This window comes from Sus scrofa, chromosome 11, assembly GCF_000003025.6.
Source record: "Sus scrofa isolate TJ Tabasco breed Duroc chromosome 11, Sscrofa11.1, whole genome shotgun sequence".
Lineage (NCBI taxonomy): Eukaryota > Metazoa > Chordata > Mammalia > Artiodactyla > Suidae > Sus > Sus scrofa.
This window is the reverse complement of record NC_010453.5, coordinates 74,740,999-74,768,920: the sequence shown is the minus strand read 5'-3', so window position 1 is coordinate 74,768,920 and position 27,922 is coordinate 74,740,999. Positions and strand designations below refer to the sequence as shown.

Genomic DNA, 27,922 nt, shown 5'->3' with positions numbered 1-27,922 from the left:
GGGGTGTCCACATCTCCTCTTTTTACGAGGAATCCCATTGGACTAGGGTCCCCTCGAAGGACCCCACTCTTATTTAATCACCTCTTTAGAGACCCTGTCTTTGAATATGGTCCCGTTTTGAGGTGCTGCAGGGTAGGGCGCCAGCATGTCAGTTCATCCCACAACAGTGGTCTTATAAAAAGGGGACATTTGGACCGACAAACACACACACAGAGAACCCAGTGGGGAGAGACCTAGGAGGAATGCCATGACCTAACCCCCCGCCAACACTCTGCCCCTGGTGTTTCAGCCTCCAAAATGGTGGGTCCATAAATGCCTGTAGTTTGAGCCACCCAGTCTGTGGTGCTTTTTATGGCAGCGCAGAGCCGTGTCTGGCAGTTCTGGAAAAAAACAGATACATTTGATATTGTTTGTTCAAGAAGAGACTAATGCCCAAGCCTCCTAGGAAGACAAATTTTGCTACTTCGAAAGTTCTAGCGGATTAGAGGAGTGGAGGCAATAAAAAGGAATTATAAAGGCAAGGAGAGAACTCAGCCAAGAGGATTTAGAGGCGAAGAATTATGCAGAGAGAGTCATGATGGAGAAGAGAGAGTATTAACCAGTACAGATCAGTTCTAAGTGTGAAGTCAAATCATTTTCATACATTTCATGAATCTCCTTTTGAAAGAATTTAGAACCACATTCAGTTTGCAAAGCTGCTGTGTGTGCTCTGTCCACGTTTCTGTGGCTTAATAATTAGATGATTTTAAACCTGAATCTGAAAACGTTTCCTCTCAGGACACTGCAGTTAGTGATGTTTATCTTGGAAAATCTAGCCAGCCTCTGTACTTTCCGCTCAACGTTGCTGTGAACCTCAAACTGCTCTAAAAAATAAATCTTATTGGAAAGGAGGGGAAATCTAGCCAAGTAAACTTTGTCTCATTGTCTTTCATTTGGAAATGGGTTTGTTTTCATGCTTTCCCGCCTACTCTTGTGGTGTCAGAAGGAAATGCAGACTAATAATTTTATGTCACGGTTTTATGAAATTTGCAGACAGCTTTCAAATTTCAAATCTTAATCCTTCCAACAAGTGGTTTATCACCTGTTCATTTCTGTTATTCTTTCCACAAAGAGATAAAATTTAAAAGCATGGACATGAGGAAAAGCATCAAAAAAACCCTGAAATGCATTTAAAAAAAAAAGTCAGGAGCTCCATCAAGTAACACAGAAGAAGCAAATGTGAGCATATAATGAAGGTGCCTCCATATGTACATGTGTGTCGTCTGAGAGCTGAAAGGACAGGAGCTAGTGTCCAGCTCTGGAGGGTGGGGCTCCCCTTGTCTCCGTGGACAGTTGGGTCTGGACAGTTAGAAGGATTGAAGTCCGGCCTGTTGACGGATGCAGTGACCATCTAGAAGGGTCTACACAAGTGAAGCAACAGACAGGGGCTTTCCTGACTCATAGTCGTCCAACATTCTAGCTCCACAATAAATCTAGCAGGGAAAAAAACCCCTGAAAAATAGAGAAAGTAAGTCCTCTCCCCAAGTTCACTACAGCCACCAGTAGAAGCCGAGGCACCTGACATGCTGTCTAACACAGTTCACTGCTCTTCTGCTTTCTTCCTGTCACCAGAATTTTATTTGGTACCTGAAATAGCCATTTGTCATTACAAGCTTGACTCCAGAGGGTCATAAACTCTCCCTACTTTCATCATGAGATGCCTTCGATGCTAGAGAGCAACGTCCAAGGATAAATGTGGATGATGTGCATGAAATTGTACTTTCTTCTTCCTCTTCACCTCCTAAGAATCACGCTCTGTCCTTTCACCTACTCAACAAAAATGTGCACAAGACCCACTGCATCAGTTTTCTATTGCTACCTTAACAACTTGCCACAAACTGAGTGGCTCAAAAAAAAACACAAGTATATTATCTAGCAGTTCTGTAGGTCGGAAGGTGGATGCAGATCTCACCAGGCTGAAGTCAGGGTTTCTTCTGGAGCCTCTAGGAGAAGATCTGGTTCCTGATCATTCAGATTGCTGGCAGAATTCAATTCCTGGCTGTTGCAGGACCAAGGTCTGTTTCCTTGCTGGCTGTCCACCAAGGAGAGTCCACCAGCATCTAGAAGCTACCCCCAACCCTTGGCTTGTGGTTCTGTTGCCCCAGGTTCAAAGTCAGCAATGGAGAAGCCCATTCTTCACACGTCGCATCTCTTTCACCCACTCGACTCAGCCTCTCTCCCTTTTTAAGAGCTCCTGTGATTAGATTAGTCTCACTTGGATAAACTACCTATTTTAAGGTCAGTTAATTAGCAACCTTAATTGCATCTGCAGCCTCAATTCTTTTTGGCCACATTGCAGGGTATTCCCAGGCTCTGGGGATTGGGATGCAAGCATCTGGGGCAGGGGAATCATTTTGCCTCTCCACATCTAGTATGTACAGTTATTGTGCGAGGTGCTGGTGAAAACTAAGATGAATAGATGTGGTTTGTAACCTGAGAAACACAAGCATATCTGCAGAAGTAAACAGATGGAGTTAATACTAGACCAGAGGCATTGCATGTAAAGTATTCAAAAATATAGGAGAGGAAGGGGCCCATTCGCTCTGTCTGCATGACGTCTCTGGGATGCCAGTATAGAGAGCATTATATCACAGAGGTGCAGGTATGCAAAGGGGATACAGAGAAGCAATGTTCCCCCAGGTTTAAGCAGATTATCTCCCAACAAGGATGACTTTATCCATGGTGAAGATTTAATTCCTAGTTCCATGCCACCCTACCATGACTGTATGCCACTATCACCAGTATAACCACTCCCAGAATTACTAGTGGCTATTAATTGTGAGTGCTTGTATATATAAGACATTCAACCAAGCACCTAGAGATCCATCGCATCAGAGCCTCACCTGTGTCTCCACAGGGAGCGTGTGTGTGTCGGAGAGGACTCCTGCAGTACAGAAACCCTGCTAGAACTGACTGATGCAAAGAGGGAATTCACGGTCTGTATGATTGAAAAGTCCTGGGAGTTCCCAGGTGACCTAGTGGTTAAGTATCTGGCATTGTCACTGCTGTGGCTTAGGTTCAATCCCTGCCCCAGGAGCTTCCACATGCCATGGGACACAGTCAAAAAAGAATTTTTTTAATTGAAAAATTAAAAAAAAAATCGGAGTTCCCTTTGTGGCACAGCGGAAACGAATCCGACTAGGAACCACGAGGTTGCAGGTTCAATCCCTGGCTTGACTCAGTGGGTTAAGGATCTGGCATTGCCGTGAGCTGTGGGGTAGGTCACAGATGTGGCTCGGATCTGGCTTTGCTGTGATTCTGGCATGGGCCGAGGCAGCTGAAGCTCCAACTTGATTCGACCCCTAGCCTCAAAACTTCCATATGCCGCGGGTATGGCCCTAAAAAGAAAAAAAAAAAAAAGAAAGAAAATTAAAAAATTAAAAAATAAAGGTACAGAATATTAGAAAGTGCTGAGATAAATGTCAGGGACTACGTGGGTCAGTCGGAAGAGGTAGACAGAATTCTGTGGACTGGTCCACTGCACATGCACGCCCAGGAGCGAGTCCACGGAGACCTGTATCTAACTCCCCAGTTAGGGCTGCAGTTCCACCTGAGCTCCAAGACCATCTCGGAGCTCTGGTTTTCTCCTTGACAGTTGACTTCACCAGCACCCACAGGACTATAAGCTCTCAGTGTGGCAACCGCAGCAGGAAGAGATGCTCTCGTGCCCAGCCTGATTTGCAGACGTCCTTCCTGGGGGTGCAGCACTGGCTTAAGCCACATGTCTACACTCAAGCAATCCCTGCGGCCAGGGGGATGGAATGCCCTGGTCAATCAGGCCTTCTGCCTAGAGAGGGGCTGGGCCAGCCTCACCTGCATCACTTCCATGGGGTGGAGGAGGCCTGTTCCCCCAAATAAAATATGGGTGCTGTCCCTACAGGGGTAACAGGTGTTCCCTGATCTAAACAGCAGTTGCCCACTACACAGATGGCCCATCACCACAGACACCAAGGAAGCCCGCGTGACGCTCCCTGCCCAGTTATGCTGGTAACTGCCCCACGAGAGCCGGGCAGCATCATCTTAAATGCTGGGCTTGCTGCTCCTGTACCAGCAATAGATTGAGGAAAAGATGCGTCTCTTTGAAAAATCTAAGCATTGGGCAAGTATTTTAAAAACCCACAGCATCCTTTCTGTGAAGAAGTATCGGTGGTTATATTTATACTAGAAAATGCATGCTTAATCATTTTAAAACTTCAGTAGGTGTATATCAGCAAAAAGAAGATAATTACATAATCCATCATCTCCCACCAAGAGAAAGACAACCCTTTATATCATGAATAGTGGTTTGAATGATTAAGTATGCTCCTATAGTATCATTTTATGTTTGCATGATAATACAGTGTATAATTATGATATAAATCACTTGAATATTTTACTAACTACTGGGCTTTTTCTTCATGTTCTTTTTTTTTTTTTTTGCTTTATTAAAAAATGCTAAGAACATACATGCATATTTTTCCTATACGCTTCTGACTCATTCCTTAAACCCACTCAGTGGGACTTGGCGGGTAAAAGGGCATGCAGAAGCTTTAGGCTTTTGATATTTATTGCCAAAAGCTCAGAAAGTTTTTGACAGCATTGATTCCTGCCAGCAGTGTGTTATACTTCTCATTTCTCATTCCTTTGTGGACAGAGGGTATCACAATGAGTATTTCTCAATGTTGTAAGCAAAATATTACACATTAGCATTGTCTCAAGTCACTAAATACTAGTATTTGAAGGCTTGTACATTGGTCTTTTCTATTTCCTCGTAATGTCTAATTCTTTTAAAAATTTTTTATTAAAGTATAATTTACTTTATTTTGTAAATTTACAATATTGTGCCAATTTCTGCTATACAGCAAAGTGACCCAGTCATTCATATATATATGTGTGTGTATATATATATATATATATATATATATATATATATATATATTCCGTTTTTTGTCTTTTTAGGGCCACACCCTCAGCACATGGAGGTTCCCAGGCTAGGGGTCAAATAGGAGCTGTAGCTGCCCCAGCCTACACCACAGCCCCAGCAACTCAGGATCTGAGCTGCATCTGCGACCTACACCACAGCTCACCGCAATGCCGAATCCTTAACCCACTGAGTGAGGCCAGGGATCGAACCTGTGTCCTTATGGATGCCGGTCAGATTTGCTTCCACTGAGCCATGCCAAGAACTCCCACATCCCCTTTCTTATATTATCCTCCATCATGGTCTACCCCAAGAGACTAGATATAACTCCCTGTGCTGTACAGTCAGACCTCATTGCTTATCCGTTCTAAATGTATAGTTTGTATCTGCCAAACCTGAACTCCCAGTCCATCCCACTCCCTCCCCCTTGGCAAGCGCAAGTCTGTTCTCCATGTCTGTGAGTCTGTTTCTGTTTTGTAGACGGGTTCATTTGTGCCCTATTTTAGATTCCACACATGTGATGTCATATGATACTTGTTTTTCCCTTTCTTACTTGCTTCACTTAGTATGAGAATCTCTGGTTGCATCCAATGCGAATGGCATTATTTCCTTCTTTTTTACAGCTGAGTAGTATTCCATGGTATATATGTACCTCATCTTCCTAATCCATTTATCTGTCGATGGACATTTGGGTTGTTTCCATGTCTTGGCTATTGAGAATAGTGCTGCAGTGAGCATACGGGTACGTGTATCTTTCTGTATTATAGTTTTGTCTGGATACATGTCCAGAAGTGGGATTGCTGGATCATATGATGATTCTATTTCAGTTTTTTGAGGTACTTCCATACTCTTTTCCATAGTGGTTGTACCAATTTACATCCCCACCAAGAGTGTAGGAGGGGTCCCTTTTCCGGCATTTGTTTTTGAAGACTTATTAATGATGGCCATCTGACTGGTGTGAGGTGGTACCTCATTGTAGTTTTGGTTTACATTTCTCTAATAATTAGCGATAGTGAGCGATTTTTCATGTGCCTGCTGGCCATCTGTATGTCTTCTTTGGAGACATGTCTATTTAGGTCTTCTGCCTTTTTTTTTTTTTTTGCTTTTTAGGGTTGCACCTGCAATGACATATGGAAAAGTTCCCAAGCTAGGGTTGGAGTCAGAGTTGCAGCTACTGGCCTGTGCCACAGCCATAGCAATGCCATATGTGAACTGCATCTGTGACCTGCAGTTCACGGCCAACCCGAGATCCTTTAGCCCACTGAGCGAGGCCAGGGATCGAACCCACATCCTCATGGATATTGGTTGGGTCTGTTACCACTGAGCCACTAAAGGAACTTCTGCCCATTTTTTGATTGGGTTGTTTTTTATTTTTGTCTGTCTGATGTTTGCATAATACGTAATCTTTCTTTCTTTATTCCTTTCCCTCTTTCTTTCCCCGCACGTTTTCCTTTTCTGGCATCTTCGTCTCCTGTAGGAAGCAGAATTGTTAAGAGCATTGTGCTCATGTGAAGTAGGACTCACGTGACGCATCAAACGCCAGGGTAGAGAGGCCCAGGGAGCCCATCTGCTCAGCACATTAGTTTATACCGAATTGCCTTGAATGTGCTTCATGTCTCATTTGTATTCATCTTCACATTTTCTTAATTCCTCAGTTTAATATTTTCTCAGCTTAATACTGTCTCGGTTTACTATCCATACATCTTTCTCTCTCTTTTTAAATGGAATCAGCAGAAAAACACAAAATGTCACACCTATCAAATGAATATGTGCTTTATTACTATTAAAACCATATCTTATGTCTCAAATAAGAGTCTCAGCTTAGTGTTAAATTCTGTTATTTCCCTCCAATCCACCCCCCAAAAAGAACAATTCCCAGGGATTATAGCTCTATCCTTTTAAACTCTTTCTTTAATCAGCAGTCATTGTCAGATTCCTTTGTACTGGGTTAAAACTTTAGAGTCCATGGAGTTCCCTGGTGGCTCAGTGGGTTAAGGATCCAACACCATTACTGCTGTGGCTCAGGTCACTGCTGTGGCACAGGTTCGATCCCCGGCCTGGGAACTTCTTCATGCTGCAGGCGTGTCCAAAAAATTTTATATATAGAGTCCTATGTGTTTAATATTTGATATAAACCAATGACCTTAGTGGGAACAGTTGGGAAACAAAACAGAGAAATAATCCAAGTTCCATTGAATAAAATAAATCACAATCATGCTGTTCTGCCTGGCATTGTAACTGGGGGAATAAATAATTAATATGCTGCTGTGTGATACAGTCCCTTGTCAGCTGGCATGCAGAGCCTCACTCAGTGAAAAATATGTTTGACTCTAAGATACAACTTTTTCTTTTTTTTTTTGGTCTTTTGTATTTTTAGGTCCGCACCCATGGCATATGGAGGTTCCCAGGCTAGGGGTCTAATCGGTGCTGTTGCTGCCGGCCTAAACCACAGCCACAGCAATGCCAGATCCCAGCCATGTCTGCGACCTACACCACAGCTCATGGCAACTTCGGATCCTTAACCCACAGAGTGAGGCCAGGGATTGAACCCGAAACCTCGGATTCGTTTCCACTATGCCATGATGGGAACTCCTAAGATACAACTTTATTGGAGCTTCCCTATGGCTCAGTGGGCTAAGGACCTGCATTTTCACTGCTGTGGTGTGGGTTCGATCACTGGCCCAGGAACTTCCACATGCTGTGAGTGTGGCCACAAAAAAGAGAAAAGATATGACTTTATTTTTTATGGAAGCATGCATTCCAGTGAGCCATATCCTCTTCAAATGGACCCCGAGTTCATCACCCCGGCACCTGCCTAACTTCCATCCATGTCACTCCTTCTAATATCTTTGTAATTCCTTTTTGAAAATTGCTACCTTGTATTACTTTATTTTCATTTGAACATCCTACTATTGGAAGTCAGTTCAATTCAAATCTGACAAATAAAGATAGGTAATCATTCAAGTTAACATTCATTTTTTTAAGTTTAATGTTGACCCTAAAATATGGAGACGAATTTTCTTACCTTCACCATAAATGATTCTAGAGTATTGCTCTTTGTTAGAGTCAGCGTATTTCCAACTTAAGTTCTGGCGTTTGTTTTGAGTAAAAACATTTTGATGAAAATCGCAACAATTTTTGTTCACATTCAGTGTTTCATAAACTGGTGATCAAATTAGGAAGATAATTTTTCCCTAACTCATTGAAAAGAAAGCGTATTTTGGAAGCGAGCATCTATTTATGAGGTGTTTACATGCTTTGAAGCCATTAGTGTGGGCCTGCACACACAGACGTTGGGATGGCTTTGTGTGTATTCTGTGATTACACAGAAAGTCTGTTTTTCTTTTTAGAAAGAAAAGCACGAAATGTTGTTCTTACTCTAAATACACCTGAGGATGGATCAAAGCAGGAGCACAAGTGTCTCCTCCGTTACACGGCGTGGTTTGAGATTCTGCAGTCACAGACTTATTTCTGCCGTTTCCTGTTTTTAAGGATATTTCCTTGGTAGAGTTCTAGTTACCAAGAATTTCCAAATTACAAAAAGGTCAGCAGTCTCCTAAAACATGACACTGATTTACAGTATGTGAGCCCCAGCACGCCACTTCTTGGAGAAAAACAACAAAAGTCAGTCGAAATAGAACATAATAGGTAATGTGCTTCAGAAGGACCACAGCGTTTTTTTCTTACTGGGCCACGGGGCAGAACTAGTTAGCGTGCACCATGGAGTCCTGGAAACCTCCAGGAGCGATCCAGGTTTTTTCACATCCTGCTGAAACGGAGATTCCCATGACACGAGTGAACAGGTTTCTCTGAATGCTCGAAATGCACTTCATGAAATCCCGGGAGAGCAGCCCGAGTGGAAAAATGAAACCATGTGTTGCAGCAACGGCTGGTTCACAGGGATGGACGAAGGGTCAAGGTTCCGATTCCTTCCTCCCCTGACTCTTACCGGCTCCATGGGTACAAGTCCTTGGTACTTGGGAACTTAGCAGAACAGGAGGAGGAACGTGGAGTCTTTCCGTCCCACCAGCGCCCCCTGCCCTGAGCCCTGCAATGCTGGGACGCTTTGCGCCGATGCCCACCGCCTGGCTCTGGTGCCCTCCGTCCTCCTCCTGGATGCGCGCGACCCTCCGGCAAGGGCACCTGTAAGCCGTCGTGAGGGATGGGGGGGAGAAATGGAATGATCTGTTTGGTGAGCAGATATTTACTTCATCCGTTAACTTGTGTTCTGTTTTCTTAGAATAAATTTTTTGTAACTAAAACTATCACTTTAGTTTTAGTAAAACCACTTAGGGGAGGAGAACAACGTAAAACGTGATGTTTAACAGCATGTGGTGTTAGTTCTGTTGAGACTGTATTCTCTCTGGCTGCAGAAAATGGTCTGTTCTTCTAGTAAAATCCTGGAAGACTTTAGGACCCGGGGTTGAGGAGCCTCTGCTTAGCTTCAGGACATTTCAAATGCCTAATTTATTCCTCAAGTTAGCTTAGAGAATGAGTGAATTCTCTGTGGAACTTCTCTGCCATTTTAATGTGGCCTGCTGATTTTCATTTCATTTGGTAGGATTTTCACTTTTCAGAGCGATCTATATTCTATTCGTGTGTATTTAGTTTTCCACTCCGACCTTTACAAAGCCAAGTACTTGTTTGGCCTGTTCTTGGAAGTCTATACCTTTCCAACGTGTGTACTTAAATTCTCCTATTGGGTTATATCTGTGTGCATTCTATGAATGTCACTAAAACATGCTCTTATAACTCAGGCATCAGTGCATATGATCCCTGGGTTCCTTCTTAAACACATACCTCTTTAAACACATACCTCTTGCTCTTTTGGAGATAAGCAGCTTGCTAGGTGTTTACAGTAAGGATGGCATAGTTAGATGTAAGAGTGATGCAGCCTTAATTCATCGTATGAATCTGGTACATTTGCCATGACTCCTGTCCAAAAAAAATAAAAAAAGAAAGAAAGAAAAGAAAAGAAAAGAAAACTATACCTTAATTACTTCAAATGTGCCCTTGCTTTAAAGAGATACTAGAATGATTATCAATATATAAATACTCATATGTCTCATTTTTTCTGCATATGGTCTCTATGATTTGGATATTTTTTTCTAGATTTCTGAGATTGACCTCTCATTTTGTATCATTTTACCAGCCCAATAACAAAATAATCCCAGAAAATTAGCAAAATCTCTACAGATCACATTTTATTTTTACCTTAAAAAAAAAAAAGTGGATGCAACTGGGATACCAGTGCTGAGTTTGTATTTTTTGCATGTTATTTCTAAGTAAATCTTAGGTTATACATCTGTGAGACCACTCCTGTAGCAAATATAAAATGAAGGTGTACTAAAGGTGAAATACTAATTTCAAAGACTATCTTTTGTAACACTAAGGATTTGCGTGATGGCAAAAAAAAAAAAAAAAAAAGGAAAAAGAAAAAAAAAAGGTCCTAGTAATGAATAAACCATTGCATTTAAGTACGGGTGTGACTTCTGGTTCGAAGTGGCAAGCTGAAGCCAGAATTTACCTCTCCCCCGCTGCCCCCCACCTTGTCTCTAACTTGTATTGAAATTGAAGTAAAAGCTATAAAATGGGATACATTCATAGAAGCTCTAAAACCTAGAAAGTGGGACGCTGTTAAAACGGAGACTGCTTTAAAAAATGTAAAGAAGAGGAAGGACAGATGCAGGTCTCTGGCAAGGAGCTGAAACTGTGAGAGCCTTCCGAGCAGACATGGGGACCGTTCTTCCATTAGGACCCTTTGATGATCCTGGGTTGTTTGGGGACATAGAGAAAGTAGAACAACTTGATCAGAAATTCCCTGATGAATTAAAGGCTCTGAGCAGACATCTGAGCCAACAGGTTATACCCATTCCTGCCTGTTCAGTAATGGTGTCTGCCCACAAAAACCAGGGGTCTACTTTCTAGATACTGAATGAGCTCCCTAGATGACGTGAAGAAGCCTTCTTACTGATGATAGATGCAAGCTGCCATCTGTCCATTTCATCTCCATTCATTCAGCCTGAGAAGAATTCTGCCTCTTGGAGAGATGGCCATTGAAGGTGACAAGAGAGAAAAATGTTATAGAAGGACCAGCACCCACTCCAAATGAGCTTTTCCCATGGATCAAACAAAACAAAACTAAAAATTGTATGAAGATGGAAGTGGGGAAAGGAATTGATTATCAAAGCAATTTCTCCAGAAAAGGAAGGAATTTCTCTAGAGAGGAAGAAAACCATGACCAGATTGAAAGGGCCCAGCAGAAGACACTATAAGGAAACCACATGTAGACATACCTTCTTGAAATTTTAGAAAATAACAAATATATGAAATTTCCAAACAGGTTTCATTGAGGGTAACAGACCCAAGCCCTCGATGGAATGAGAAGGATCTTAAGATCAGCGTTGTCGCCTAGATTTTAGCCTCATGATCTTCTTTCCTGATATACCTGTGAATTTGACACTTACTTGGGAAAAAGGACTTTGCACATGGAATTAAGATCGCTAATCAATTGACCTTAAAACGGAAAGATTATCCTGGATTATCCAGGTCCACCCAACATGGTCACAGAATACAGAAAAGTCAGCCAGAAAGATGAGGCAGAGGAGAGATCATAGAAATGGAAGGCATGGGAGGGACTTTACCCACCACTGTTGATTTTAAGATGGGGAGGGGTCATGAGCCAGGGATGCAGGAGGTCCCTAAAGGCTGAGACCTGCAGTCAGCAGCCAGCAAGAAAACTGGGATCTCCGTGCTACCGTCACATGAAACTGAATCCTTCTATCCAGTCTGGATAATCAAAATCAACACCTTGATTTCAGCCTGATAAATTGTCACAGACCCTATACTGGCTTAAAATGGCATCCAGGAGTTCCTGTCGTGGCTCAGCAGAAATGAATCCGTCTAGTATCCAAGAGGACACAGGTTCTAACCCTGGCCTCCTTGCTCAGTGGGTTAAGGATCCGGCATTGCCGCGAGCTGTGGTGTAGGTCACAGACATGGCTTAGAGCCAGAGTTGCCGTGGCATTGGCCAGCACCTACAGCAGCTCCAATTTGATCCCTAGCCTGGAAACCTCCATATGCCATGGGTGTGGCCCTAAAAAAAATTAATTAATTAAATAAAACGGCATTCATGTATTACTCACAGTTCTACAGGCTAGAGCCTGAGTTGGTTTTGACTCATGTCTCTACTTAACTTTGATGAAAGTCAAAGCCAGCACACACTCTAACCCATAGTATGTGGATGGCATTTTAGGCCACTGTGATGTTTGTGACAGTTTTTACAGCAGGAGTAAATTGAAAGTGAATAAAGAGCTCAGTACTTAGAGGTGGAGTGCTGCTATGATGAAGACCTAGAAAGGAGGAAGTGGGTTAGGGACCAGGCAGTGGGCCAGGTTGGAAGAACTTTGAGGAGCATAACAGGAAAAGCCCAGATGGCCTTGACCAGGATGTTAGTAGGACTGTGGGTGTTAGAGACCACCAGGGAGGGCTCAGGAAGGAATGAGGGAAGTGGTAGTGGAAAGAGGAAACATGTCCAGTAGTAGCAGAAAGCGTAGCAAAGTCATGCTCTGCAGTTATCTGGAAAGCAGAGATGGTGAAGTGTTGAAGTTGGCTCTGTAGTTGTGATTTCCAAGCAATTGTTTAAGGAGTGACCTGGTTTTCTCTTGGTGCTTAAAGTAAAGTGCAAAAGGAGAGGGACACACAGAGAGAAGAACCATTCAACAGTAAGATTTGGGAAGATCTCAGTCTACCGAGATGGTAAAGATGAAAAGTGTGTTGTCCAGAAAGCACCACGTGGAGTTCCTGCTGTGACACTGTGGGTTAAGGGTCTGACTGAAGTGGCTTGAGTTTCTGCGAAGGTACAGGTTCAATCCCTGGCCAGGCACAGTGGGTCAAACGATCCAGCATTGCTGCAGCTGGGGCATAGGTTGCAGCTGTGGCTCAGATTCAATACCTGGCAGGGGAAATACCATATGCCATGAGTGTGGCCACTGAAAGAAAGAAAGAAAGAAAGAAAGAGAGAGAGAGAAGGAAATAGAGAAAGAAAGAAAGGAAAGAAAGGGAAAGAAAGAAAGAGAGAGAGAGAGGGAGGGAGGGAAGGAAAGAAGGAAGGAAGGAAAGAAAGAAAGAAAGAGAAAGAAGGAAGGAAGGAAAGAAATAAAGAAAAAAAGCCACTCTAGAGGAAACAAAATAAACAAACAAAAAACACTTCCAAGGGTAGTGCTGTAAGACCATTCTAATACCTGAGAAGTTTGGAAGGTCAGAGTATTAAGTTACTCCAAAGGCTTCTGAAGAGATTAAAGGAGTGACTGACTCATAGATGCCCCTCAGCCCTTTGAGCAGTAGCCAGAGACAGAGATGGGATTGTCTAGGCAGATCTGTCTTGTCTAATGGGGGAGCTTCTTGTCTAATGGGGGAGCTTCTTGTCTAATGGCGTGAACTTTGTGATTCAGACAGGAATCCCACAAGATTATTGAGAATTTTATATTAGCAAAAACACTGCCAACCTGGACGGAAAGGGATGGAGTCAGGATGAGATGAAGGATGGCTGTTGGACCCCCCAGATTCTACTGGCAGGAAACATCCTGGTGAAGTGACTCAACTGGACACATGCAACTTTTTCTTTTAAGTTTTTATTATAGTTGATTTACAGTGTTCTATCAGCTTCTGCTGTACAGCAAAGTGACCCAGTTATACATTTATATCCATTCTTTCTTTCACATTATCCTCCATCATGCTCCATCACAAGTGACTGGATATAGTTCCCTGTGCTACACAGCAGGATCTCATTGCTTATCCATCCCAAGCGCGGTAGTTTGCATCTCGTAACTCCAAACTCCTAGTCCCTCCCACTCCCTTCTCCTCTAAGAGAAATACAAATAGCATATGATAACACTTATATCTGGAATCTAATATATGGCACAAATGAACCTATTTACAGAAAGGAAACAAACTCATGGACATGGAGTACAGACTTGTGGTTGCCAGGAGGGGAAATGCAACTTTTTATAGGGAGGAAGGAGACGTCAGAGGACAGAACTGTGAGCCCAGCGGGTGGAGCTGAGGACTGCAGAGGATCGTTCCCAGACCTGGGAACTCCACGGAGTTTGTGCAGCTGGTTTCAAAGTTCGGCGACTTGGGGACCCTTTTCCTTCCATGCTCTCCCAATTTTGAAGCAGAAAGTCTGTAATTGTTAATCTACACCCAGCTCACCAGAACTTGCTTTCTGGTTTCACAGATGGAGAGGAATTTTATCCCAGGATGGATTATGTTCAGAGTCACGTCAACACCTAATTCAGGTGATTTAGATCATTGAGAATTGAGGGGTTTGAGCAGTTGAGATTTAGGGGAGATTTTTGCAGTTGAGTTGATGCTGTGTGGGGGAACCTTGGGGCCTTGGTAGGGTGGTGATCTTTGGCCTGTGGCAGGATGTGAATCTTTGGGGGCCAGAGGGTGGAGTGTGTTAGACTGTATGATGACACCTCCCCAAAGATGCCCTCAACCAACCCCTAGAGCCATGGAATGCTCCATGGCAAAAGGGACTTTGCAAATATGATTAAGGCCATTGTGTGAGATATGGAGATTATCCTGAATTATCTAGGTGGGTTCCATCTAATCACATGGCCCTGAAAAGCAGAGCCAGAAGGACACAGTATAAGATGCAGGTAAGATGGGGCTGGAGAAGAGGTCAGAGAGATTAGAAGAATGAGAGGGACTCCACGTGCCATTGCTGGCTTTGAAGATGCAAAAGGATGAGCCAAGGGCTGGTGCCAGCTTCTTGGAGCTGAGAAGAACCCCGGCCAACAACAGGCAAGGAAATCAGGATCTCAGTCCTACAAGCCCAGAGAACCAACCTCTGCCAGAAGACTGAGGAGCTGAGAAGTGAGTTCTTCCCTAGAGACGGAAGAAACTCAGCCCTGCCAGCATCTTGATCTTGGCCTTGTGAACACCAAGCAGAGGAACCAGCCAACCCTTCTAGACTGCGACCTACAGAACTTCGAATAAATGATTTGAGTGCTGTTTTCAGCCCCTCGATTTGTGGTAATTTGTTACATCATCAACAGGAGACAAATCCAGTCAGAATTTTCCCCCATGGCACCGAACTCTGGGACACAGGGAATGCCTCCAACTTATCAGAAGAAAAAGATTGTGAATCTGGGATCCACACCCAGTCTTTCAAATGGGGAAATGTTTCAATTAAATATGTGTACTCCTGAAAGTTTACCTTCCACATATCCCACCTGAGAAATTATTTGCAGTTTTACTCAAGAACAAAAGAGTAATGCAAGAGAGAGGGTGAGTAGGATCTCCGGGTTGGCGGTTGAGTGAAATAAAGCGTAAGATCGTACATGTGCATCAGAAATAATCTGTTCATATTGGAACACTGAGATTGCTGTGATTACGGTGGCATAGCGATGAAGGTACACGATTTTTCCTGGTTACATGAAGAATGAAAGGCAACTGGAATCTCAAAAATAAATATATATAAGATATTGATAAATCAAATATACAGCTATCTAAAATTTTCATGATTTTTATGAATTAATAAAGTATAAAAAGCAATCATCTATTTTGCCTGATATTTAAAATAGTTTGAATAATATTGCTGTAATGAAGTGAACTCTAAGAATTCTTCTCTTCTATTTTCAATCTTCAAAATTAACATACAAAACAAAACCTTGTACGAAAATGTAACCACAGTTTAGAACAAAAGCAATGGCTGATGAAAGGGATAGGAGAGAAGTGTAGTGACCTGAACTTACTCAGCTTTCTCAGCTGAGAATAGTTACGTATGGTCTAAAATGACCAAAGAAATAGACATATGAAAGTGTGGTATTGGGTTATGAAGAAAATCGCTGACAACGTAGAAACAAACCAAAAAGCGAAAATAAAAACCACCGAAAGCCATCCTGGATTACGGAGACCCCCCGGCAGGACTTGGCAGTGTTCCCACCTGCCCTTGCGTGGGTCTCCGAAGTCCCTGTGTCCAAATCCACCTTCTGCAATGGCAGGATGTAGGTCTTTGAGACTTATTTGGAGAGGAGTCTACTCAACTTTCAGCACAGAGAAAATGAGATATGGAACTTAATAAAATAATACGTTACCATAAAAGAAGGAAGATGGAGTTCGAGAGGCAGAATGACAGCATATATTTGAGAAACGTTACTACGAAGGTAATTTTAGACAGCATCTGTTCTCCATAAAATTCAAGAACATATAGACTCTTTAAAACAACGGGAGAAAAATGAAAAGGAAATTTGGCTGGGAAGCCTGCAAACATAACAATGAATTTAAATTAAAATATACACATTTTGCAGGGCAACAAAAAACGGCAACTATGTTATAGATGTATAGTATTAGCCAGTTGGAACAAGCAAAGTGGAGGCTAAGCTTAAGCTTGAATAAGGCAGAGGCCAAGTCCAAGGTGGGGACTAAGACTCTACAAATTATGAGAGGAAATGTGATAAATTGAAAACACAACACACAGAAAACTAAAGAAAAAAACGGCCAAAGAAAAACTAGGAAATATTTTCCCTGAGCTTAGGGATGCTCTCATTGGCTAATTGAAGTGTTTCTTTCCAGGAGGTACCACTGTGGTGCAGTGGGTTACGGATCCGTCATTGCCACAGCTGTGGTATAGGTCACAGATGTGGCTCAGATTCGATCCCTGGCCTGGGAACTTCCATATGCCACAGGTGCAATGGCATAAATAAATAGATTAATTAATTAATTAATTAATTAAAAAATAATGTGGTTCTCCCCCACGCTGGTGAAAATTAAGGAAATTAGATCAAGTTCCAAACATTCTTGAATTTTGAGGATGAAGGAAATTGCCTATAACCTCCAAGGTGGAAAATACATTTGACCAGAAAGAAAAACACTGACTTCCCATTTTTCCTTCAAAGAGAGGGTGCCAACACACTCAGCTGTGTTTGTTCTATGGGACTCTGGTGTGGCGGTGAGACCAGCGGGGACCAGTGAGATGCGTCAGGAGTATGACTTTGGGACTCAGCAAATTCCAGTCAGTTGCCGATGACTTTAACTAAGAGAGCAAAGCAATGAATTCCCGTATGCCTGTATCCATGAAAAAGCCCAAAGATTTGCCCGCCAAGGCTAGGAGAGACGAGGGAGGTGTGCAGCAGAAAACAGGTCATTCCTGGGCTGTAGCGAGTGTACCGGGTTCTGATGTAATTAGTCCTTTTGTAATTTAGTTCCTCATGTGCACTCAGCCTGGTATCTCATGGATTAGGCTTGAGTTTTTCTCAGATTCCTCCCATGATCTGTTCCTGGTTTTTTTGTTTTGTCTTCTTTTGCTTGGCCTTAGTTAACTCAGTAAGTTCCTATTAATTGCAACCAAACAACCCCTGAATAGGATAGATATAAAACAAATATTATGCATATTTATTGGGAGGCAAGATATAAAATGAATAAATGTTTTGACAATAATAAGTTTCAAACATCTGATTAGAACCAACCAATCAATCAATCAATAATGAGGGGTAAAGAGTTGAAGGAAGTCAAATTGTGCTAACTTTCCTCATCAATGATCCTGATAATTAAGCAGATTTGCTGAAGTGCATGTGATTTTTTTTAAGGTAAGTTTTAGTAGAATTAATAACTGCACATATTTACAAATTATGAAAAGACAGTCATTTCCATAAATTCACACAGTAAATTATAGAAAACAAAGGGAATGGTAAAGAAACATTTTAAATGCTTAGAAATGTTATCATATGAAGATGAAGGCAAGACCAAGCATTATAGATCCAACAATAAACATAAATAGGTCAAACTCTCCTTTCCAATCATTGGAAAGCTCTTAGAGAATACAGAGAAAATTCTTTAAAATTAAGACAAATTAAGATAACGGACAAAGCTATATAGCAAAGGTGTTAAAATGCAGAGATAACATTCAACCACTTTGTCCGTCCACAGGAAGCAACTCCTCATCCTTTCAAGTTTTATGATGAAATTGCAGCAATTCAGCCACATCTTCAGGCCCCACTTCTAATTCTAGCTCTCTAGCTATTTCCGCCGCATCTGCAGTTACTTCCTCCACTGAAAATATTAAACCCCTCAAGTCCTCCGTGAGGGTTGGAATTAACTTCTTCCAACCTCGTATTAATGTTGGTACTTTGACCTCTTCCCAAGAATCAGCAATGTGTTTAACGGCATCTCTAGTGGTGAACCCCTTCCAGAAGGTTTTCAATTGACTTTGCCCAGATCCATCAGAGGAGTTAGCATCCATGGCAGCCGCAGGCTTATGAAATGAATTTTTTTGAATAATAAGACTTGAAAGTCAAAATTACTCCTTGCTCCAGGCGCTGCGGAACTGACACTGTGTCAGCAGACACGGAAATAACATCCAGCTCATGGTTCACCCGAGCTCTTGCGCCATCAGGTGTGTGGTCAATGAGCCGCTCCGGCTTGGAAGGAATCTTTCCGAGCAGTAGGTCTCAACAACGGGCTGAAAAATATTCAGTAAACCACGCTGTAAACACATGTGCTGTGTGCAGGCTTTGTTGTTCCACTAACAGCGTAAGCAGAGGAGAGTTAGCTTATTTCTTAAGGATTTTAGAAATAGTAAACGAGCACTGGCTTCGATTTAAAGTCCCCGGTTGTGTTAGACCCTAACAAGAGAGTCCGCCTATCCTTTGAAGCTTAAAGGCATCAACTTCTCTTCTCTGGCTATGCAGAGTCTTAATAGCATCTTTCTCCAATATGAGGCTGTTTCGTCTGTGTTGAAAGCCTGTTGGGTAGTGCAGCCATCTCCACTGATCCCCTTAGCCGGGTCTTCTGGATTACTCCTTACAGCTTCTGCATCAGCACGTGCTGCTTCGCCTTGAACCTTTACGTTGTGGAGATGGCTGCTTTCCTTCAAGCCGTGAACCAACCTCTGCTGGCGTCACACTTTTCTTCTACAGCTTCCTCAGCCTCTCCGCCTTCGGAGAAAGGAGGAGCTTTGGGGCTTTGCTCTGGAGGAGCCTTTGGCTTAATAGAATGTGGCGGCTGGTCTGATCGTCTACCCAGACCCCTAGCGGGTTCTCGGCTGGTCTGATCGTCTACCCAGACCCCTAGCGGGTTCTCGGCTGGTCTGATCCTCTACCCAGACCCCTAGCGGGTTCTCGGCTGGTCTGATCCTCTACCCAGACCCCTAGCGGGTTCTCCACGTCCTCTGTTTCTTTGCGCTCACAGCCTGACCATGTGGCACAAGAGGCCTAGGTTTCAGCCTGTCTCAGCTTTCAACACACCTTCCCCACTAAGCTTAATCATTCCTAGCTTTTGATTTAAAGTGAAAGACCTGTGACTCCTTTCATTTGAACTCTCAGAGGCCACGTCAGGCCTATCAACAGGCCCAATTTCCACATTGTTGTGTCTCGGGGAAGAGGGAGGCCTGAGGACAGGGGGAGAGACTGGAACTGGCCCGTCAGTAGGACAGTCGGGGCAGCCAGGACAGTCACGGCATGTGTCTGTTGATTTGCCTATCACACAAGGGCACGGTTTGCGGGTCCACGACACAGTTATAATAAAACATCGAAGATCACTGATCACCGATGGCTATGTAATAATAATGCAAACCTTGTCGTACTGTGAGCAGTACCAATATGTGACACAGAGACACAAAAACGTGCAAATGTTGTTGGAAAAATGGCACCTTAGACTTGCTGGACATGGAACCACCACAAACCTTCAATTTGTTAAAAAAAAAAAAAGGAATATATAAATCATAGTAAAGCAGAGTACAATACAACAGGGTCTACCCATAAGTACGTGTCTGTGGTAATAGAAGATTGAGAAAATAAATTCCACAGTTTCTTCTCATTTTTTTTCTCATCCTAATGAAGTCAGATTTAGGGTCATTCTCCCCCTTCTTTTGACGATACTGATTTCTAAACTTAAGTGTCCAGGAAGCTAATGTACAGTAAGGTTCAAATATTTAAAAAATTAATCTCATATTCCTGGATTTAAAGATGATAAAATGTACATTACTGAGATAATGAAGGATTATATTGAAATCATATGGGTTTCTTTTTTTTTTTTCAGGATTTCCTTAGACTTTCCTGTACTTAGATATTATTTATACTGGCTATTCTAGAATATTGTTTTGAGCTGTGAAAAATAAGGTTTTTCTGTGAGTAGCTTAGGCTAACTGAAAACAGAAAATAATTTGAATTAGATGGTCTTTGAAACCCTTCCTAATAATAAATTCTGATTCTATGTTTTATCCCAACTGATAAGAGGCATAGGTATTATTATGTGAGATTTTACTATATGCTAGGAATTATTCTAGATGGCTTACGTGTATCATTTAAACCTTTTAAAAAATTAAAAAAAAAAATAGAAAACACCTAGAAAAGCGAGCACTGAGGCAGCAGAGAGGAAGAGGCAACCGGATTTACATCCAAGACTCTCTACAGACACAGGAATTGACAGCATGATACTTAGGAGGAGGTGGCAACTTGAAAAGGACTGGATGGAAGCCTATGTACGAAGCGACCCCATCTCCGCAGCCCAGGCATCCATCTCCAGACACAAGCACTAACATCTTTCTTCCTGGGAGGGGAACTGTATTTTGGAGATGGTTGAAGTTTGTGGACTGGGTGACAGACGTCAGAAGGGCTCCCCACGTAAAAAATACGAGACAAACCAACAAAGAAGAAAAAAGCAAGCCAGAGAAAACAGAATGCTTAGAGGAAGGAAATAAAAGTGCTGTAAAAATCTCAGAGTGATAAAAGAATACATTGCAACTATGAGATGAGAAGAGTCACTTCAAAAAAAAATGCAGAGTATATAAAAGAGCTCTTGCAAATTAAAATGTGATGGAAAAAGAAAAACTCAATAAAATTACTATGTGGTAAAGCGCACCAAATCCCCCAGAAAGCAGAGCAAGGATGAAGTGATGAATAAGGACGATGAGATGAGGATATGGAAAGAACAGCTCCCAGAGGTTCCACAACTAAGTATGAGAGTACTGCTCAAATAAATCTGAAGGGTAAGAATTTCTAACCCAGAATTTCATACTTGGCAAAACAACCAATCAAATGTGAGGCGGAGTAAACACATTTTTAGGCACAGAGATTCTCAGACGTTACTCCCAGGTGTTTGTCCTTCGGAAAATACTAGCTGCCAGTCTCCCAACAAGACACGGAAAATCCACAGAAGGGAGGCAGCCAGCATCCCGACGAGGAGGGTTCGTTGGCGTTTTCAGGCCGGAGACTGTGCCCAGGCATAAAAGCAACCGGTCCAGATGGTGAAAGACTCCAGGAGTTATTTCTTCAGGAAAATAAAACTGATAGGCTGTCTGACTCAACTGAAACAGCTGGCCGAGTATTGGGTGTTGACTTAGAAAGTACGCAGAAAACTCTGAGCTAGTTATGAGCGCCAGGAAAACAGTGACTTGGGAAGCGCAAGTGAAAAGCTTGGTGAACGGCTGAGTTGAGAATTGTTTTACATCTTATCAAGGAACACGGAGGGACTCACTGCCATGGACGAATGGGGGTTGCATGTGGGCTGGAGAGCGAGAAGAATGAAGGTTAACCTCACATGTCCTGCCAGCGAGGGGGACATCTACAGACAAGGATAAAAAAATGAAAAATCAAGAAAAGCATAAAACAGGTTATTTACAGAAACGGAGGTAATGCAGAAACAAAGAAAAGGTTCGGTATTTGCCTCTGAGAAGGAAGAGTTTGGGATGGGGGAGATTGAGGGCTTTTTTTTTTTTTTTTTGGTAAAATACCTTGTAAAATTATTTGATTATTAATATGCATGTGTAATTCCAAATAAAAATTCTTATGCAAAAGATGGACAAGGGGAAAAGTATTGATTTTTTCGTCCAAAAGAAGAGTATGTTTATTGGCCTGAATGACTTGCTTTATTTTTTCTGAAATGCCTTTAGCGATAAATCAGCCATCTGGCTTCTGAGCAGCTTTGGAAGAGCTTCTTACTCGAATGCTGTCGTTAAGCATATTCTGACGATTTCCATTCTAAACGGTTGATCTAAATAAATGACCTTAAGATTTGTGTTGTTTTGCTCTTAACCATAAACTCTCTTCTTTGTAGAATAGAATTTGGGAAAACATATACTCCAATAAATGATTTGTCTACCAGTGAGGAATCTTATTTGAGAAAAGAAAATATCATACAATAAAAATGTCGGAGCTGCAGACCTCATTAATTCAGTTTTTTTTCCATATTCTACCTAGGCGAAGGTGAAGTTTACCTTTGAATGCCTAAGAAGAAATGAATATTGTAAGCATCATTATAAGGATATCTTGGTCATTTTTTTAAAGAAACTAACGATTGCAGTGTCTAATATATTATTTAATAGACTTTTATTAAATACATATATACTGAGTTTATTCCTGTAACACATCTCGTTAAGTATCTATTTTGTTCAGGAATTTCTCCACATATTGGGAACGTGGGAACGCAAGGTTGATACTATATAGTTCTTGCTCTTAAGGTGACACATAAATAGGGAAACTGACATGAAAATGAGCAATTGTAAGCAAAAGAAAAAAACAATAATTGTTGTATTGAAGAATTACACAAAGTGCCCTGGTAGCCCAGGAATGTGAATACAGGCTTCGCACCTGGAATGCCACGTGAGCGGAACTTGAAGGAGAAATGAAAGTTCCCACCTATGCATTGAGAGAAAATTCCAGAAAGAAAAGGCAGCTTGGTGGTGGCACAGTGTGGGTGAGAGTCACGTGTTCTGAGAATGGGCAGCAGTTCAGGTGTCTGGAACTGAGCAGAGTCTGGAGGAAGAAAGGCAAGGAGATTAATCTAGATCTCCCGGATTAGGTGGACTCACTGCGACACTATCAGTGGTGATTATAATTCACAGGAGCCAAAATTTTCAAGTTATTTTTCTGTGCCAGGCACTGAGCCGAGCACTTTATGTGCAGAATCTTATCCAATCCTCAGAACTACCCATCATCTTTAAGTTTTTCAAACTTGAGAGTAACACAGTAAACTTGTGTAGAAACTTCACGCTTTTATGAGATGTTTCAGTCAAAAAAAAAAAAAAAAAAAGAGTTCCCGACGTGGCTCAGCAGTTATCAAACCCGACTAGCATCCAAGAGGCCAAGGGTTCAATCCCTGGCCTCCATCAGTGGGTTAAGGATCTGGCGTTGCCGTGAGCTGTGGTGGAGGCTGCAGACTCGGCTCAGATCCCACATTGCTGTGGCTGTGGTGTAGGCCGGTGGCTGCAGCTCCTATTGAACCCCTAGCCTGGGAACCTCCATATGCTGCCAGTGGGGTCTTAAAAAAAAAAGACCAAAAAAACAAAAACAAAAAGAAAAAGATACAAAATGGCTCAAGAAGCCATGTAGAAATATTGTATATAATATAGCAAGAAACATGGTTGAAAAGATTATAGTCAGTTGTTTTATCCTTTGTCACCAGTTTGAAAGTTTCCAAAATATCCATTGATCAATTTAAAAATAAGAACAGTGTGTTAGAGTTCCTGCTGTGGCTCAGTGGTAACAAACCCACCTAGTATCCATGAGGTTGCAGGTTTGATCCCTGGCCTTGCTCAGTGGGTTAAGGATCCGGTGTCGCCCTGAGCTGTGGTGTAGGTCGCAGATATGGCGCTCGGATCCCACGTTGCTGTGGCTGTGGCGTAGGTCAGCAACTGCAGTTCCAATTCTACCCCTAGCCTGGGGACTTCCGTATGGTGCAGATGTGGCCCTAAAAAATAAAAGTAAAATAAAATAAGAACAGTGTGTATTTTTAGAGGAAGAAGAGAAAAGAGAAAGAAGAGATTCTGTGAGCAAGGGAAGGAAAGAAAGGAGAGGGAAAGTAAGAGAGTGAGCTAGAAGGACCTTCCCCGAAGGGTGACGCTGGAGGACTGGGACGAGACAAGAATGTCACAGATGCTTCCTCCAGGGGCCCAGTCAAGAGACACTAAAGGCTTCAGTCTAGGCAGTCATCAATAGACTAGCAAATGGAAGCATAAGAGACATCTTTCCAAAGGACACTGTCACCCATCGGATGTGCAGACGGAGAAGTCCATTCACCAAGAAGGGCAGACCAGGTGAGGCCGGGAGAGGACGTCATTAGCAGCATGGTTCCTGTAGTTCTGGTGTCACGATCGGTTGTTTGTCTCATAAGGGAAATAGGCTAAATAAGCCAAAGCTTGACTAGTTGGTGTCAATCACGTTATGCACTGCATCAGTTAGTCACATTCCAGTTAAAGGGGAGAAAAAAGGTGGCTGAAGGTTCCTGGTGCCCCAGCTGACCCAGAACCTCAGGTTCTGACTTTGCCCTGATGATACCTTTCATTCCGTATTCATCCCAGCCCAGAACTTTCATAGTCTGACCACCCAGAGGACAAAAAGAGCACAGCGAGGCACGAAAACGCCCTGGTTGGAGAGCACGGTTGACCGTTGACTCAGACTGTGTGCACTTGACTTTCCTTCACAAGCGCTGACCTGCTCTAAGAGGTGGTGGCTCAGACGCTCAAGCAAGAGCCGCCCTCTCTGCTCTGAGCGTCCTGGCCCGCATCGCCCTTTCCTTGTAACGGTGCCCTCTCTTCACCCCCCAGGGCTCTACGAAACCTTCCTAACCAATGATGAACCAGAATGCTGTGACGTCAGGAGAGAAGCAACACCCCGCAACCCCTCCGCTGGGCGGGTGGACAGAGGCGGCCCCTGCCCCAGGACGTCGCCCCCAGCCTCCTCGGCCACCAGACTGTGCCCCAGCAGACTCAGACTGTGCGTCCTCGTGCTGATCCTCCTGCACACGGTCCTCACGGCCTCGGCCGCGCACAACGCCACGGCGCTGGGCCTCGGCGGCATCCAGGCGCTGGACGAGCGCTCGGCCAGCGAGGAGTAGGGACCTGGGACCCCGGAGCATCCGGCCCGCCCGCCGCCGCGCCGCGCGCTGCTGTCCCACGTCACAGCCTGGGTGCTCCCACCTGCCCACCCCTGCCTGCGGGGCCTGGAGGCAGAACTAAGAGAGGAGCGTGAATCCAAACACGGACACACACACACACACACGCACGCACGCACACACACACACACACACACAGCTTTTTATGGACTAAAAGGCTGGGAAGTGACTTCAATTTCTCACACCATTTTATACACTGTGTTTTAATGTTTGAAGGTTTTAGTTGCTTTCCTTTTGATTTGAGTTTATCTGTTTGTTTCGTTTTTGCACTTGTTACTACAGGATTTATTTGGGGGGACGGTTTCTCAGAGGTAAACTAAGTCTTTTCACTGTCTCTCTCTTTCTCTCTCTCTAGATATATATATTTCTAGTCATCGTGTGTGTTCATCAGATAGTTCTGTTTCATGTCCTGTCAGTTTCTATTAGCGGAATGACAGCTATGACCTCGCGGTATAGCAAAAAACAACAACAACAAAAAAAATCATAAAAAGTAAAAAAGACCAAAAAAAAAAAAAAAACCAACAAAAAATAACAATAAAAAAACTCCCCTTCTGCCTATGGAACCCACACCCTTCCCGCCCACCCTGGCCTCCCTCCCCAGCACATGACATCCGCTTGCTTCTGTCCTTGTCGCCGCCGTGAGTGGGCACTGTGCACGCTCTGCTGGGCCTCTGAGCCGCTGTTGCACAAACTCGCAACGGAGCAGAACGGGGGGCCCTTTCTAGCTGACAAATAAGTGCTCTCCATAGCAGGTGGAATCCGTTGACGCATCTTTATGTTGAAATCAAAAGCTAAGAAAACTACCATGAACTCAGTTGGTCCAGCTTCCCCTCCGAGGGCCCAGGCCTTCCCCTGGTCTGTGGCTGGGAGCAGCCAGCCAGGAAGGGGAAGTGAGAAGGTGAGGACCTTAAGCCCATGGGTGCTGGGCTTTCCTTGGGATTTCAGTTCAGGTGCAGGAATACAGGAGGGCTTTCTGGCCATTGTCACTGGAACAGGGGACTCAGGATGCAAATCTGGACTTCTTTCTCCTCCTCTATTTTGGAGGGAACAGTGGAAGTGCTCAAAACACCTGCAGCATACAGAATCTGGACCATTCTACCCCAGTATTCCCCCACATATGGTTTTTATTTACTCCAGGTATAAAAGGTATGCAATTTTGCATTATCAAAAAGAACTTCTTTTCAAAAAATAGGTTAGCCATTTTCATTCAAGTGCAAAAACTGTATCACTCTCACATGCTCTAGATAATTGAAGACAAGAAGAGAAAGCTGATCGCTCTGTATCTTTTCTTCTTGTGGGGCCATTTCACCTGCTGAGTGTCTATGAATTTGCTTTCTTACAAAAAAAAAAAAGGCTTTTATGAGTTTACAGTAGAATCAGTGGAAAGAAGAGTTAATAAGGGCTGTTTTTAAAACAAACAAACAAAACAAATAATTACAAAAAAAAAAAAAACCCACTTCACATTCCTTACTTTTCTCTCACTACACTTGGGAACTGCACTCCAGGTATGTTTGCTTTGTAGCTGGGCGATGAGGAAAACTGTGGAAGAGAGAGGTCCTCTTAGCGAACAAAATTTAGTTCTTAAGTTTGTAGCTATGAAATTCCCCCAGGCATTTGTTTTTGTTCAAACAAACTTTAATCTCTGCATCATTCCTAACTCTGCAACACGCGTACAGTATGCATATTTTGTTTTGAATAAAAAAAAACCCTGTTTTGTTCCAGTCTGTTAAGAATATTCAAAAATAATAAAGGTATTGCTTAATAAAATTGCTAGAATGGTTTAGCAGTACATGCACAAATATTTTACTAGATTCTTTGTTTTAATAGTGTTTTGTTGAGACTGAAAATCCTTAAATGGTCTGCGCAAATACAGAAAAAAAAAAAACCACCAAAAATGCAAAAATCTCCAGCTTTTGTTCCTTTTTTGAAAATGGTTTTTTATGCAAATGCAAACACATTCTCACATGCACACACGAAGGCAGAGTATCTTTTATTTGTGGAAATAATGGTGCCGTTTCTGGGGACAGGGGTTGGGAGCGCTTAGAGGAGCAGTGCCGGGAGGAGGAGAGTGGGGGAAGCTTAGTAGGTGAGCTCGTTTCTGGCTGGTCTCTTACCAGCTTCAAGATCTGTGACCAGAGAAACTGTCTTGACATTCATCCTGCTCTGCTGGGCAAAGTCCCCTCCACTGTCCTTTTCCTCAATATTCCTCACGGTTCTCTTCGTGGCAGAGGCATTTCTATTTTCTTCAGGAAAATGACGCAATACAGATGCAAGTTCCACCCGCTGTCACTGGTGTGACCCAAAGTAACTCTTTCTAGACAGTGGGCAAAATGATGACAAAGAGTCATCACTTAACAATAGAGTTTCCAGAGTTCCCGTCGTGGCTCAGTGGTTAGCAAATCCGACTGGGAGCCACGGGGTTGCGGGTTCGATCCCTGGCCTTGCTCGGTGGGTTAAGGATCCGGCGTTGCCGTGAGCTGTGGTGTAGGTCACAGACACGGCTCGGATCCTGTGTTGCTGTGGCTGTGGTGCAGGCCGGCAGCTGTAGCTCCAATTAGACCCCTAGCCTGGGAACCTCCATGTGCCTTGAGAACAGCCCTAGAAAAAGTAAAAGGACAAAAAAAAAAAAGTTTCCAAGTTCCCTGCTAGTGCAGTGGGTTAAGGATTCCACGTTGTCACTGGCGTAGTGCAGATTCCATCCCTGGCCCGAGAACTTTCGTGTGCCGTGGATGTCACCAAAAAACAAAGCAAAAAAAACCAATAGTTTTATTTTCTGTTGGTAGTTTTTGCAACTGATTAAGGGTCTTTGCTACCATCGGGGGGATGGGCAGTTCCATGTGCAAATGTTTTAGTTTTATTTGGGGAAGAAAGACAGATGAAAGAGGGAACCCCCCCCCCGCCGTACATGAGTGGTAAGCCGTCCAAAAGATACGTTCAAGAGCTGGGAGAAACAGTGCAGGATTTTAAACGTGAAAGTCTCATTTAGATGAGGGAGGGGTGGTGGGCAGGGAAGGAGAAGGTCAAGTCAACCAGCCCTGGAATCTTCTAATTCTAGGGGTTTTTTCTTGCCAGATGCATTTACCCTCG

General features: G+C 43.1%; 1 protein-coding gene across 2 annotated transcripts in view; it reads left to right on the top strand.

The window, feature by feature from the left end:
* FAM155A (family with sequence similarity 155 member A) overlaps nucleotides 1-26,602 on the top strand; it is a 602,381-nt gene extending 575,779 nt beyond the window's left edge. Inside the window, exons 3-4 of one of the 2 annotated variants that reach the window (XM_021065384.1) lie at nucleotides 22,144-22,189; nucleotides 24,489-25,316. In XM_021065384.1, coding sequence (XP_020921043.1) covers nucleotides 22,144-22,166 — 23 coding nt within the window. In that variant the 3' untranslated portion in view covers nucleotides 22,167-22,189; nucleotides 24,489-25,316. Of the gene's footprint in view, nucleotides 1-22,143; nucleotides 22,190-24,488 lie in introns of both variants that reach the window. The other variant, XM_021065383.1, reaches the window with a different exon arrangement.